The sequence below is a fragment of the Cicer arietinum genome, chromosome 1 (assembly GCF_000331145.2).
Source record: "Cicer arietinum cultivar CDC Frontier isolate Library 1 chromosome 1, Cicar.CDCFrontier_v2.0, whole genome shotgun sequence".
Taxonomy (NCBI): Eukaryota; Viridiplantae; Streptophyta; class Magnoliopsida; order Fabales; family Fabaceae; genus Cicer; species Cicer arietinum.
Genome location: NC_021160.2, coordinates 2,824,707 through 2,840,845, shown reverse-complemented (window position 1 = coordinate 2,840,845; position 16,139 = coordinate 2,824,707). Strand labels below are relative to the sequence as shown.

At 29.5% G+C, this 16,139-nt stretch overlaps 2 protein-coding genes across 4 annotated transcripts in view; both read left to right on the top strand.

Moving 5' to 3' along the window:
* The first annotated feature begins 2,660 nt into the window (after positions 1–2,660).
* On the top strand, positions 2,661–7,832 carry ARF2 (auxin response factor 2). Of its 3 annotated transcripts, XM_012713551.3 has the most exons (12): positions 2,661–3,260; positions 3,574–3,630; positions 4,073–4,255; positions 4,602–4,686; positions 4,816–4,906; positions 4,993–5,157; positions 5,488–5,610; positions 5,693–5,768; positions 6,290–6,449; positions 6,543–6,979; positions 7,067–7,467; positions 7,569–7,832. In XM_012713551.3, the coding sequence occupies exons 1-11, from the start codon at positions 2,958–2,960 to the stop codon at positions 7,433–7,435; spliced, it is 2,049 nt and encodes a 682-aa protein (XP_012569005.1). In that variant the 5' UTR covers positions 2,661–2,957; the 3' UTR covers positions 7,436–7,467; positions 7,569–7,832. The 3 variants fall into 3 exon arrangements, with proteins under 3 accessions (XP_012569005.1, XP_004485844.1, XP_004485845.1); XM_004485787.4 differs by having other exon boundaries at positions 2,665–3,260; positions 6,543–7,467; XM_004485788.4 differs by having other exon boundaries at positions 2,670–3,260; positions 5,491–5,610; positions 6,543–7,467.
* A 7,902-nt stretch (positions 7,833–15,734) lies between these two features.
* LOC101513624 (glutaredoxin-C9) overlaps positions 15,735–16,139 on the top strand; it is a 738-nt gene continuing 333 nt past the window's right edge. Inside the window, 1 exon segment of the mRNA XM_012712817.3 lies at positions 15,735–16,137. Coding sequence (XP_012568271.1) covers positions 15,861–16,137 — 277 coding nt within the window. The 5' untranslated portion in view covers positions 15,735–15,860.

Here is a 16,139-nt window from a genome sequence, read left to right as displayed (position 1 = left end):
GGGCAAAACTAATTAGCCGTTTCAAAATTGAAAAAGATAAATGCTTAAAAACATTATGCAACTTTCCATATCGAAACCTATTTATTTTGCACTTGTCTCTGATACTTTGGTTAATTGTCCACATTAACCACCAAAACCTGCCAAATATGAGGGGTAATAGGGGTGCCTCCGTGACTCAGAATCAACAGAAAACAAGATAGATATTAACATACGCCATTCTTAGTACTATCTATCAACATACGATCACTTCGAAAATTTGAAGTAAACGACGCCTCATTGCATGTCAACAACACTTGTGTCATTTCTAACTGAATTTTTTTTTTGAACAACTTTATAATATTAATATAACTGCAATTCTCTAACGCTATTCAAATATATAATTAATTATATTATGTGTGGTTAATAGATATATCAAATTAATAACTGTCTTATAAGTGTGTCGTTTTTTTTTTTCGGTGTTGAATTGTTTGATATTACTCGGTGGATGTTTAAAGTATAAATATTATAGTCCTATGCTTTAAGGCATGCACAATATCGATGAGATAACTTTAGACTATTTATAACAGTTTGAACATGACATTTTCTGAGGAGTTGTTGATTATGAATAATTGTTCCAATACACATATATGTTATTGCCTTATTATTCGTATAAACGAGGTATTTGTAAAGTTGAATCACTTTTATAAATTATTTGATGTCAATTGTAAAGTCAATCAAGCACCAAATACTTTTGCTAAATGCATTATTTCTTTTTCTTAGACCAACTATATTGTTTATGTAACTTTTTATTTCTCCTCCATTGGTGTTTTCGGCAATGGGAGTTTGATTGTCTTTTCTAAATGCTTTTAGCTTTGTTTTCTTTTTTTTTTTAGAGCTCGACTCTTCTTCTTCTTAAAAAAAAAACGAAATTCAAATATTTTTTATTTCAATATAATAATATTAATTCATTCAAATTGATAAAGTACATTGATACAATATAAATTCACTAAAACAAAAAATAATGAATTTGCGAGCAAATTCATATCACTTATGTTAATAGTACCAAACGGCAACACGTCTATAAATATAACAAAATTTAAGTGTTTGAAAAAATTGATATATCAAATGTTTTTTACTTCAAAATAACAATATTAATTCATTCAAATTGATAAAGTACATTGATGCAATACAAATACACTAGTTATCAAAAAATAATCATGACAATAATAAAATAATCATAAATCATCATTCTATAATAGACGAAGAAGAAAAAAGTCCTATAATTTATTGAATAGCAACGACAATATAAGATAGTAGCACGAAAAATTATAGATATATCAAATATTAAAATTCACTAATTATCAAAGTAAGTACGTTAATTATAAATTTATATATAGTTAATCATAATTTCAAGTATTTAAATCTATATTTAGTCGAACATCTAAAATTATGGTTAATCCTTTTTATAAATAAAAAAAAGGAATTTTAGTTAATGTCATTTAAATTTATGGTTAATGTATAATTACATCAATGATCAATGAATCTGAATATTTGATATATACATTAATTATCTATTAAATATAATTAATCATATATCTAAATTTCATTAACTATTTAAAAAATTAACTTGAAAGTTTTTTAAATTTAGTTGCATTGTAATTGTGTTCGACAATATATATATTTATCAACAAAACATCACCGATTATAATAAAATAATGGAATAATCCTGATCAATATATTTAATTTAATCTAAAATTTTAGATATATTATTTTTTTTATTTACAAAATCACGATGTCTTATTGTTATTTTTTCAATTTAACAATAAAATAAAATTTACATTATCTCAATGAATTTAATATGTAATTTATTTGTTAAATAATCAAATAACATTTTTTGTAATAAATTTGTAATAGAAATAGGATAGGAGTAAAGTTGTTGAACTCTCTAAATATTTTAAAAGATAAAAAATCAAATTAAAAAAAAAAGAACTATTTAAAAGTTGAAGTAAAGTTAAAGTAAGTTTTTTTTGTCTTTGTTATATGATTAAACAGAAGTGTACTAAAAGTGGATAGATGGAGGGAGCATGATCTATAGATATTAGATAATGAATGTGATGATGGTCAACAAAGAAAATCTCCATAGTTGTAATAACAGAAGATGATGACCTAATTAAAATTTGTCATGGGAGAGAAGAGAAGGATAGGTGTGAGATTTGATGAAGTAGAAGGGGACAGAATAGACATCCGCCCGGAAATACAGGGATACCGTACACTCTCAAATAAACACTTTTTTTTAATAATTTAATTAATTGGTTTTTAACCAACAAATAACTTTCACTACCACTACTACAGTCTTTTGTTCTTCTAGCTTGTATATTTCTCTCTCTCTCTCTCTCTATCTCTTTCTTTCTCTCTCTGCCACACATCACACCCAACAGTCTCAGCATTGCAGCAACTGCACCACTGCTGCATCTGTTCCTGCTTCACCTCACACACTACCAAAAGCCTCTTAAAAAATATTAAAGAAAAATATTATTATAATAATAAAGAAAAAAAAGAGGATAAAAATCCCATTTTTATATGAATCACAATGAAAGCTTGGTTTGATGCTACCCCAAAATAAACAAACTCATTATTCACTAGCCAATTTTATTTTATATTTTATAAAGTAATAAAATAAAAGAAACCCAAAAAAGAAACAAAAGGGAATTCAGCTGAGAGAGTGATAACTCAGTGGAAGAGAGAGAGAGAGAGAGAGAGAAAAGGTTAAGAGAGAGAAACTGAGAAAGAGGGTCTCTTTCTTTTTGGAGTATTGGGGTCACAACTTCTTTTAGCAATGCCAAAGTTACTCTCAACAACACACTCTCTCAAAATGCAGTCATGAAATCTTCTTCTCCCTCCAAATTTCTTCTTCTTTTTCATCATCATACCCACTTGTTCAAAGATTCCTTAACATTGCTAACACAACCTTGTTTCACATGGGTTTAATCGATCTTAACACTACTGAGGAAGATGAAACTCCATCTTCAGCTATTTCTTCTTCCTCTTCTTCTTCTCACTCTGGTATAAGCACTTCTGCTTCGGCTATGGTTCCTCCTCAACCTTCTGTTTGTTTGGAACTATGGCATGCTTGTGCTGGCCCTTTGATCTCTCTTCCAAAGAAAGGAAGCATTGTTGTGTATGTTCCTCAAGGACACTTTGAACAAGCTCAGGATTTTCCTGTTCCTGCTTGTAATATTCCACCTCATGTTTTCTGTCGTGTTCTTGATGTCAAGCTCCATGTAAGTGTTCTTGTTTCTTCTCTTCTTATTTTCCCCAAATTTTTTATTTTTTTCTTCTGGGGTTTTGGTTTTTGTGTTTTTTTTTATGTCTTCTTGGTGGGAAAATTGATTAAGTGAAAAGGGTTCTTTAATTACTTTCCAAGTTTAACAATTTATGTATGATTATGAGTGACCCTTTTTTGTTTTCCCCCTTTTTGTTTGAGTAAACTGTAATGCTGCTTTTGCTTGTTTATTGTTCTTTTGGATGAGTAATGTGTTAAGGGAACTGTGGATTTTGATTTTTTATTGAAATGTTTGTGCTTTTTCTTTGCAGGCAGAGGAAGGGAGTGATGAAGTGTATTGCCAAGTCTCGTTGGTTCCTGAAAATCAGGTGAGGTTTATCTATGATATCATTTTATTTTGGTTCAGATTTTAGGTTTGTAGTAAGTTGTGAAGAAGGATAGATGTCTCAACTTCGATGTTGGAATTTGCTTTAGTCTTAGTCTCTTTGAGGTCAAGTGAAAATTTAAGTGAAGAGGTTACTTGTATTGGATTTTACTTAAATTTGCTTAATGTAGCAGTGTGTCAAGTATCTACTCAAGATATCAAAAGTGTAATAACAAATTTATATGGTTATACATGATTTTGTTTTCTGTCTACGTCAATGTGTATGTCAGCCGCGCCGCCAGAGAGAAACACAAGTGCATCGTAATTGTATCTTATTGCATCATTATGGGAGTGAAAGAGAAAAAAAATATTATGCATATTAAATGTAGTGCCTTTTTTAAAAGATTTTAAGTTTGATTTTGTTTGAACTTGAAATTTGATTTTAGCAAGCGGAGCAAAACATTCGGGAAGGAGAAATTGATGCTGATGCAGAAGAGGAGGATACTGATGCTTTGGTGAAGTCAACAACACCACATATGTTCTGCAAGACTCTCACAGCTTCTGACACTAGCACTCATGGAGGATTCTCAGTGCCTCGTCGAGCAGCTGAAGATTGCTTTCCTCCCCTGGTAAGTTTCACTATTGACGTATTTGTTTCTCTTGTCAAAGGGATCCTACTCAAAATTTTCATTTTATTCATCCTTATCTGATATGTTACACTTGAAAGTAATCTTATAAATGTTTTGTAACGTGGTGACCTCACCTGAATTCAAATTGTGCGTTCTGTCAAATAAATGTTTTGCAATGTGGTGATCTCACCCGACTTCGAATTGTACTTTCTGTCATATAAATGTTTTGCAATGCGGTGATCTCACCCGACTTCGAATTGTGCTTTCTGTCATGATTTAAATTTCTTATGTATGCTTGGATATTTCTTTGGTAGCATTTTGAATTTAAAGTCCACTATTACTCTAGGATTACAGCCTGCAAAGACCTTCACAAGAGCTGGTAGCCAAGGATTTGCATGGTCTGGAGTGGAGGTTTCGACATATATACAGGGGTATGTCACTTATATATACATACATATATATATATATATATATATATTACTTTACATTACTTTACTTTACTCTATGTATATTGCCTATTGACTGCTTCGGGGTTTAATTTCCGATGTTCATGCGAGCAGGGCAGCCAAGGAGGCATTTGCTCACAACTGGGTGGAGTGCATTTGTGAACAAGAAGAAGCTAGTGTCCGGCGATGCCGTGTTGTTTCTTAGGTATCATTATCTGAAATCTATCAAATGTTAACTAGTACTATCATTCCTAACCATGACTAACATTTTTATTTTTTAATTGATGTTAGAGGTGCGGATGGAGAATTGAGATTGGGGATTCGAAGGGCTGTTCAGTTGAAAAGTTCTGGTTCCTTTGCTGCTCCCTCTGGTCTGCAATTGGATCCTGGCTCTCTCATGGATGTTGTGAATGCTTTGTCGAAGAGATGTGCGTTCAGTGTTTGCTATAATCCAAGGTACTTACTTTTCTTGTTATTTGTACTTTCCACAGCATGTGGTGAAGTTAGTCTGTAAACCTGTCAGTTTTCTATGTACATTTTTATGGTGTTTTATCTTTGCATGAGATGGGACAGAAATAAAAGTCAGGCCCATTGTTCATTATTTCCATGCATTCAAAGTTTTTTACTCGAAGCTCTACTTTTAGTGTCATTTATTTTTTATTTTAATTTTAGTATTATCACTGCTTAAACCCCTTCCTCTCTTTCCATTGTTATATCTTTGTTGCTCGCCATGGTGTGTAAATTGTTATGGATATCTTGTGCCTTATATATATCACCTTTCCATAGCAGGGTCAGTTCTTCAGAATTCATCATACCTGTCAACAAATTCATGAAGAGCCTTGATTGTTCTTATTCTGTTGGAATGAGGTTTAGGATGCGTTTTGAAACCGAAGATGCTGCAGAACGAAGGTTTCTTGATTGTTACATTTGTTCTCGTTACATATTAATGACCTATCAATTACTGATCTTGTATTAATTTCTTAATGTGCAGATTCACTGGATTAATTGCTGGAATAAGTGATGTGGATCCTGTTAGATGGCCAGGATCAAAATGGAAATGCCTATTGGTATGCGGCTGCGTCTTTCTAATTTTAGCGTGTTATTATTTTTCTTCATGAAATTGTTTTAGGGGTCATGTCTATCTGTCTGTGTTATAATCTAATTTAAATTCTAATTTAAAAGGTTTGATATTAACTTTTTTGATATATTCTCAGCTCATTCTGAGAGATGCAATCTCGATGTTCATCCTGAGATTTGCAGCTAATGATTCTCCTGATTACCTATTAGTTTTGCATTTCTAGTACTTACTACTATTTTTCACGTTAGATTTGGACCTACAAGGAGCGTAATAGCGATACTGCTCTAATTTTTGGCAAAACAATTTATTTCTGCTTTCATTTTTTTGATAAAGCTTTATTGTCCATTTTTTATTTATTTGGTCTCTATTTTTTATTAATAGAGTTTACACATCTACTTCTTTCTTGCTTTTCCTTATTGTAAATTAAGCTCGAACAATCCTAACAAATCGATTTTCATTACTACTGTTCTACGAGCTGATAGTGATATATGTTGTTTCTCTTCCTTATAGGTGAGGTGGGATGACATAGAAGCATCAAGGCATAACAGGGTTTCCCCTTGGGAAATTGAGCCATCTGGTTCTGCTTCCACTTCCAGTAACCTGATGGCAGCTAGTTTGAAGAGGAGTAGGATTGGATTCACTTCAGGAAAGCTAGAATTTCCAGTTCCCAGTAAGTTACTGAAAACTTTTTCAAAATTTTATTTAAGTACCTTCTTACCTCATCTTCATGCAACAATATTGACACAACTTGTTACTTTGACAGATGGGATTGGTGTGTCGGACTTTGGGGAATCGTTGAGGTTCCGAAAGGTCTTGCAAGGTCAAGAAATTATGGGTGTTAATACTCCTTATGAAAGTATTAATGCTCAGAGTCCCCGGTTATTTGAGCTAGGGAGGTGCTATCCCGGTTCTAACTGTTCCGGGATAGCTGCAACAGGAAATATCAGAATGCCACAAGTGACTTCTGATTTTTCCAGTAATGGCGTAGGCTTTGGTGAATCTTTCCGATTCCAAAAGGTCTTGCAAGGTCAAGAAATTTTTCCGTGTCCACCCTACGGGAGAGCCGCGTTTGACGAGGCCCGTGGAAATGGTTGCTTTGGACGTTACGATGGTTATCAGCTGCTCGGCTCCAGAAATGGTTGGCCTGCGCAGATGCACGACAACTCTTCACATTTGCATGCATCCGTTACATCTGGACAGGTGTCATCTCCATCATCTGTGTTAATGTTCCAGCAGGCTGTTAATCCAGTTTCAAACTCTCATTTTGATAACACTAATCGCTATCAGGAGAAGGACAATAAACTCCGTTACCAAGGCTCATACATATCCGAAGCAAAAAATGGAATGTTCACGCCTTCACTACCCGACAAACCTATTTTCTCTAGTGGACTAGCTCAGGAAGGCACAAATCCTTTTGGTATGCATGATTTTCATAATAATAACAATATTAATAATCAGTCCAACAATTCAAGGCTTCACGATTCAGTTGCAATACCGAGAGGCAATCAAGATATGGTTTCGTCATGTAAAACTGGCTGCAGACTCTTTGGGTTTTCATTAACCGACGACACGAACATTACAAATAAAGAAGCTGCTGTTGCCTCTACTATCACTTCTCAATTGAATTCTGGACCTTCCATTCAAGCCATGCGCTAAGGACTAAGGCGGTTGAGAATAACTGTACCAAAGTAAGCTATATCTATATCTATCTATAACCTTTCCGATATTATGCAGCATTTTTTTGTTGCTTCACTCTGATTTAAGATATAAATCATGACTTTGTTTGCAGGGTGTATTGCAGTATTGAACTGAGGAATCATCTGATATAGCAGAAGAATGTTTCCTTAGTTTACCTGGTTATGTATTTTGCTATAATAATAACTTGGGTTTCAAGAAAATTGTTATTCTATTTGAGTAATTTGTATTTGAATGTGGTAATGAACTAGTTAAAGTGTTTCTGTATTAAACTTATGCGTACTTTTTGTGATGTAAAGAGATGCATAGTATTAAGTAAAACAATTATGGTAAGTCTATGCATATTTATTTTATCCAACTTTAGATCATATTTTGATAGAATCACATGTTATTTTAGATGAAAGGGATCATAGTATTTCTGGTTGAAGATAGTAAGTAACCTAACATCAATACTAATTTATTCTTGTCTCTTATGTCGTGTAACCGTAAACTGAATAGTGTACCATTACAATTGTGTTGAATGATTTTCGGTTGGGACCATATAGTATATGGCCTTAAATAATGTAACATTTGTTAGGTTGTGTTGTGTAATAATTGAAGTGTCTATTGGTAAATAGAATTTATTCACCAGGCTGGTCCTTTCCTTTCCCTCATCTCGTAGAATAGTGTTTCTTAATTACAACTTAGTTAGTAGTTGCAAAGGCATTAATATGCGGTGGTTAAGGTTTGAACCTGAGATTTTTCACTACACGTTTAAAATGTGAATCTAGCCATTACGCACTTGAAAAAAACAAGGGTACTTTTACATGTTTGATTTATTTCATCAGCTATTAAATTCTGAAAGATGCAACTGATGTACTAACTTGGAAATATGGTATCTGATCTCAAATGCTCAAAAACAAAAGCGCACTGGTCCTATTTTACATTTTAAATATTTTTATAATTAAAATTGAACTGTGGCTCGAAGACTCAAACACATGTTCATCATTGAGTATTTATAGTAAAAGTTGATTAGAGTTAAATATAAGGTGGTTAGTTTGTTATTAATACTCCTATCTCAAAATATAAGCAAATGAGAAGTTGCTTGACAATTTGGCTAATTAATACTCTTTTTATCTCAAAATATATGCAAAAATTGGCTAAAAATATTGATGTATTTGGTTTATATTCTAGGCAAAATACATCAATTTTTTAGGGAGGGAGTATCTTCCTCCAAACTTGGGTATCAAGAAACCAACTCTGTTGTTTGTTGATTCAATAATTATATATAGATCAAGTACCACAGCATTATAAAGAGAGATTATTAAAAAAAAAAAAAACAAAAAATGTAAACATTATAAAGATTAAATATTTATTTAACACTTACTTTTTTCTATTTGATATATTGGAAGTAAACAAGGGACATTTGGTTTAACGTTTGTACAGTTTATTTTGCTTGTGGGAATAAAGAAGCTACAAGGCATAATAACATAAATGTGTCTTGATAGTTATGACAAAAAGTCCCATGTGGTCAGAGGAACTTTGCTTGTGAGGCCCAATGATGCTTCTTCTGGTTTGGATGGCCCAAACTGTTTCTCCATCTCATGAGCTTCATTATTATTTCAGGATATTCTTTTAACTGGGTTGCCAACCTTTAAAACTAACACATTAATTAACAATACACCATGCAATTCTTATTCTTGGAAAACATGTCAATTAAGTTATAAAAGCTTTTTGTATTTTGCAGAGTTCCTTTCAACTTGCATATTTCACATGGAGTTGGGTGAGTTCCCCATTTTCTTCACTTTTATCAAATAAAAAAATATTTAAAATTTCACGACAGTCCTAATTACAAAATTTAAATGTTTAAAGATCTATTTTAAAAAATTAGTTAAAGGTTGAATTTGGTCTTTATTTGTTGTGCGACTTTCGAGCACTAATACTCTAGCATCCTTTATCGTAAGATAGATAAATTATATTTATTATGATGATGGGTTCGAACCTCTATTTTTATATTTATGAGTTTAAATATCCCTTGTATTCATTTTTTTTGTTTAAGATCATATTGGAAAATCTCCTAATAATTAAAAAAGCACTTATGTCTATAACACAAGAGACCAAAATAAAAAGAAAAAAAGTTAAGAGAGCAAAAATAAATTTTAAAATTATTTAAGAGACCCAAAGTGTAATTTAACAAATAAGATATTCTTATAGGGACTAAAATCTAAAACAGGTACATAATTTGTTGGAACTAAATGCATATTTAAAATTTTAAAATTAATTGTTGTTAAACAATAGTATATGTAAAAAAAAAATGCATGCATTTAATAAGATGAAGATATAATATCGCTTTATTATGTAGCTAGGACATAAAATGATTTTAAATATCTATCAAATGAGATACAAGTATTAATTATTTGATGCACATGTAACAAATTTACATTAACTATACCTATATAAAGTAATTTTTTTTAGATAATCTAAAAGCATGCAAAAGCATCATTAAACCAGTTTGTCTTAGATTTTTTAAAAAGTGATTTTGACTTTATAATTTTTTAAATAATTTTTATAAAAAATTACTTAAAAATAATAAAAGTTATTTTGTATTCATTTGTTATTGAGTAAAAAAATTAACTTTGACATTCAATAACTTAAATATTCATTATTAGATATTTTTTACATAATAAAAATCATTTTTTTTTTAAATTATCTCTCAAAAATAATTTTTATGAAAAAAATTTTAAAATAACTTTTCATTTTAATTATTTTTTAAACTTTATTATTCAGTATTTTTAATAAATAGATGAAATATTTAAAATAATATTTTAAAATAAACCATTTAAACTTATTTTTCATTTGAAATTTTATTTAAAAAAAAACTGTAACAAAAAGAAATAATACTATAAAAATTATTTTTAAAAAAAAGCTGTAACAAACGGGTATATTTTTCTTATGCATGCCTTCAATAAGTTCAAGTAATATCACTTTATTATCTAGCTAGTACATAAAATAATTTTATAAATATCTATATAATGAGATACTAGTATTAATTATTTGATGCACATGTAACAAATTTACATTAACTATACTTATTTTAGATATCTAAAATCACGCAAAAGCATATCGTTATAGAAGAAAAAGAATATCTGCTAGGTTGATACCTTAGACCTAACAATAATTTGCAGAACACCCAACTTATATAAAGTAATAAGTTCAAAATAATTGAACAATCTTACAAGAAACTTTGGACCCGGATAAGACGCGACTTTTTATTTTAATATTGACTAATCATGAATTTATTAATTTTATTATGGAAGTTTTTCATATTAGTTTTATAAAAACATAAATAATAAATATGTATTTTGTATTAAATTGACAACAATCATATTACTCACTTACTCACTGTCTTAATTATAAAGACAATAAAAATCACAAGCTATTATTTTTTTAAAATATTATTAAATATCATTATAATTTTTGATGATTTTTATGTATCAATCTATAATGGATCATTTATAAAGGTGGTTTATAAAAAAAACTCACTCATATATAATATATTTATAAATTTATCTAACATATAAATAAAAATATCTAATTATTTATTATTTATTTTTTAAAATTTTGATATTGTTTATTTAGCCGTGTCAATGAATTTATTTGAAATATAAATTATTTTGTTTCTTATTTATTTATGTAATTATTTTTAACTTATTAAACTTAAAAGTGTTATAAATTAATTTGGAAATAATATATATAATTATCTTACAAGAATAATTTTTCATTTTAATATGATCAAAATTCTATCATGTCACAATAAGATAAATACAAAAAAAAAATTATTCCATTTATTATGATTATTATTATTATTATTGTTATTATTATGTGAATATCAAATATATAATACGATAAATATATTCAGTAATATGAAATCTATCTCTTATATATTCTAACCACCAAACTTACTCTGCTTTTATATAAATGAAGATATGGAAGAAACTATTTGTTGAGCATGTGTTAATAATTGAGTAAAGCAAAAAGTGTTAATAATTTCTAGGAACTTTCATTAGTGGATAGTACGTCATCAACCTTCAATTGAATGACGCATGTAAAACGTGGTATGTGGTGGAAGTCAGAATTTGTATGCAAAGAAAAATTGAAATAATGCTAAGCTCCATGTACAAATTTTGGACAAAAAAAAAAGCTCTTTGTACACATTTTTTTTTTTAATCTTCCGATACACAAGACTAAGAGAAAGGTTGCTAATTTGAGTAAAATGGTGTGTAAAGTTTAATTAACGATTAACTCAATTAGAAATTAAACTCAAGTATTCTTATCAATTCGATTTCAATAAAAGTTGAATAACCGTTTGAGTTTAACTATTTTGTTTTTCCCCTTATATATATGATTGTCCATGTGATATGGCAAAATATTCATTTATATAGTTGTCTTTTTCCCCAAAATTGCAAAAGCAAATTTTGACATGTTATGGTTATCACGTGAGATAACTGACGGCCTGTTCAATTCATATTTAATAGAGATAGATAAAATAATGAATAAGTATATATATATATATATTCTTTTTTTTTTTTACAGTAAAACATTACGAAGATAAAAAAAGCAAATAGGCAATATCCAATTAAGATTAATTTACATCCTATAATTTTACTATACAAAATTTTTCAAACATGGTCAAAGACAAGTCAATAGTTTTAAATTAAGACTAAAATATTTATCTCTATCATTTTACTAATTATTTTTTCTTCTTCTTCAAGCTCTAAAGGACTAAACATGGTCTCAAATTTGTCTTAATTAATCATAAATTTGATAGTGATTTGATTGATGAGGAGGAGTTAATAATAGTGATAGTCACCTTTACCTTTGAAGATAATATATATAGTGTTCCAAAATTTTCAACACTTTTGAAGATGTGATGGAGGATGAGCTAATATCAGATCTGTTGGAGGTGGTGGGGGTAAGGGCACCAAATTAGCCATGGTTATGAGTGGTGGTTCATATATAGTGATGGTGTTGGATGTTGGAGTTCCAACGAGGGGTGGTGGAATAGCAAGCAAAAAACTTCTAGGTCATAAGGACAATAGAAATAAACAAATAGCAATGAAAATAGGAAAAACATGGAGGAATTAGTACTCCAACACAGAATTAACACTCAAATAAATAATTCATATTTTAATATTTAAGTTATTAATTTGATTTGGAGAAAAATAGAAAGAAAAAAAGAAGATATCGTTTTGGTGATTTGGAAAAAAAAAATAGATAGAAAAAGAAAAAGATATTGTTTTAGTGATTTGGAGAAAAATAGAAAGAAAAAAAAAAGATATTATTTTGATGATTTGAAGATCAAATCTTAAAGTGTGACTTCTTTATTTGATAGATTTAATGTTGTTGTTGAAGATGAAAATATGAATTTATCTGAAGATTTGAGTTATGAATTCGATGAATATATGAATTTTTTTAAAATTGATAATGAATTTTCTGAATTTTATTTGAAAATGATGATAAGTTTTATGAATTTATAGAAAAAAAATGATAACATTGTTGATATTTTAAGACATAAAAGATTAAATTATTATTTAAAATTAAATAAAAGATCAACTTAGAAGAAAAAAAACTAAATTATTATTTAAAATCAAATTAAAGAATCACATGAGATATTATAATAATAATAATAATAAGTATTATTATTATTATTATTATTATTATTATTATTATTATTATTATTATTATTATTATTATTATTATTATTATTATTTTCTTATAACCAAGTTGAGAAATATGTGATATATTAGAGAAATATTTATTATTAGTTATATATTTTTTCTTGTCTTCTTACATAACTATGCTTTTCCAGTAGTGACAAATGTATATCAATGTTATATAGTGAATATAATCTCTCACTTTACTCTTTATTTTTTCCCATTCTAACCACTAAATTAATATCACATCTCCTTTTACATAATTTCGATAATGTAACATTGTTTATTTTAATTTATTCTTTGAGTCAACTCAATTATATTTTACCTAGATGTGAATATAATTAAACCCACACACTACTAAGTGATTTAGATCTTAGGCTGCATTAAAATTAAAATTTGCATCTTATCAAAATTTAGGGAATTTACTATAAACATTCTCTACATCCCTTTTTTAACATTTTATTTAATGAGAAGAGAAAAATAGAAAGAAAAAAAAAAAAACAGATATTGCATAAACGATAAAAATGAAAACGGTCGAATATGATTGCTCGATATCCTCACACTCCCAATCTTCATGCATACATGTGAGGATTAAGAGTAAATAAATTAATTAATGTTTACTAATAATTTGAGGCAGGGCGTAGAGACGGGTGACCCTCAGGTGCCATGGCCACCCCTAATATTTTAATCATATTAATCAATGTAAATTCTACCTTTTCATTTTTATTTTTGCCACACTACATCCTAATTAATAGGCATGTTATTGCAATAACTTGCATCATCTATAAAAGGCCAATTAAACAATATTTAAAACAATGACATATTAATTGAAAAAATATTGTTAAGTTGGGGTAAAAAATTGAAACCAATAGAAGTGTATAAGTTATATGTATATTACTGCTCCTTAATTTTTTTTTTGGATAAAGAAAAGTTCAAAAAATATTGTTATAAATACTACTTAATTTATTGAAGAAATTTTCAATTTCTCCTAACTTTGTTTTTGTCAATTTCTATAATGTTTATATTTTTGTTCATTCAAATGTCAATTTATGTGACAAAATTTTATATATTTTGCATATGTTATGAACAGAAAAATTCGAATTTATTTTATTAAGTCATACATTTCTATTATTGGTTCCCTTGAGTTGTTTTCCTAACTCTGCCCTTATTTAGGCCAATAAATACATACATTTTTTTTATTTATAATTAAAGAAAATGTAGTAAACTGTCACGAACACCACCTCTCTTTAATTTAAAGAAACAACACATAATACTTCATGAATTTTGTGAGGCATGATTTCATAACATATTGCAATGCCCTGTAATTAAAATCGAAAGGAGTTCAATACACTAGTCGTGAACCGTGAATTTCCACCTCTCACTTTGGCTTGTGTCTATGAACATGTTTGTATTGCTTTATTTTGAATTTATTAATCATCTATTAGTCATTTTCTAAAAAAACCATCCATATAAATACTTGTAAGATTATTAAAAGATGTTGCAGAGACACAATTTATCGATAATTTTTTTCAGGAATCTTAGATTTTATTCCTTTGATCATTTTGTTGTGGATGATTTCTACCGCTAGTATCAATTATTTTGTGGATCATATTTTTTATATACTTTTTAATGGTAATTTTTATATACTTGTGTAAAAAACATTATTCTGTTTCATTTTATAAAAATAATGATTACATTCATTAGTCTTTTAAATTATAATTAATTAATACATACTAACATTGTTAAGTAGAAGATTTTTAGTTGTATTTAGCATTTCGTTTATAAAAAAATAAAAAATAAAACTAAATTCATAAAAAATGATAATTACAAAAAGCATGTAACACTAGAGCATATGAAGATGGGTATATGTTGACTAGGGGTGGACATAATTATCGGACCCGCCCGAATCCGACCGACCCAATATAAAATTTAAATTTGCGGACGGGTTTCTTCGGGTTGATGGGTTAAGCGGGTGAAAAATAAGGGTTCATATGGGTTTATACGGTCGGGTTCGGATGAGTAATTTGGATCCGCCGATACCCGAACCCGACCGATTTATATTATTATTTTTATATTATATATTAATATTATTAATTTTATATTATATATTAATATATAAATTTAAAATACACAAAAAGTCACTTGCCAAAAATTAAAAAAAAAGGCCAATTTATTAAAAAAAACCCAGCCACAAGACAAATGTTTTTTAAAAGCAGTCCAGCCCAACAACAGAACCAAGTCCAACAACTCAGCCCAATTAAAAATAAGTTAGGTAGCAGATTGGGCCAATAAATTATAAAAGAGCAGATTTTTTTTCTTAAATAAAAGAAAAAAAACTGAATAATTTAGAATGAAAAAAAAGCAAAAAAAGTCCAATAAAATCCAACCCATTTTTATCCGCCCATACGTAACCGACACCCGATCTATCCGAACCCGACGTACCCGATTTAAAATATAGACGAAATTGGGCCAAAACATCAAACCCATGGATTGGGCCGGTTTTACATTTTAGGCCCGAACCCACCCATACCCGCCCGATGTCCACCCCTAATGTTGACCAAGTCGGTGACGTAACATATCGTCATCCACAGTAGCTGGTGACGTAAGAGCATAACAGCCATTGACGTTAGAGTCGTCGCCCCTAACTTTTTATATTTCCATCATTACCCTCTCTCTCTCTCTCTCTGAACACCATGCACCAAGCAATACCTTATAGAACAAATCTCTCTACGGTCACACGTGACCTTCCAATCACCGTAGGGAATCGCGAATCCAACATAATCAAAATGGTTTCAGATAACGCGGTTATAATTATTGGTACACGTGGCTGTTGTCTCTGCCACGTTGTCAAAAGGTTGTTACAAGGTCTCGGAGTCAACCCTCCTGTCTACGAGTTCGACCAAGACCATGAAGCTGCCGTTGTTGCCCAGTTGTCAAATCACGCTTCCGCCACAACCTCCGAAAAGGTTCAG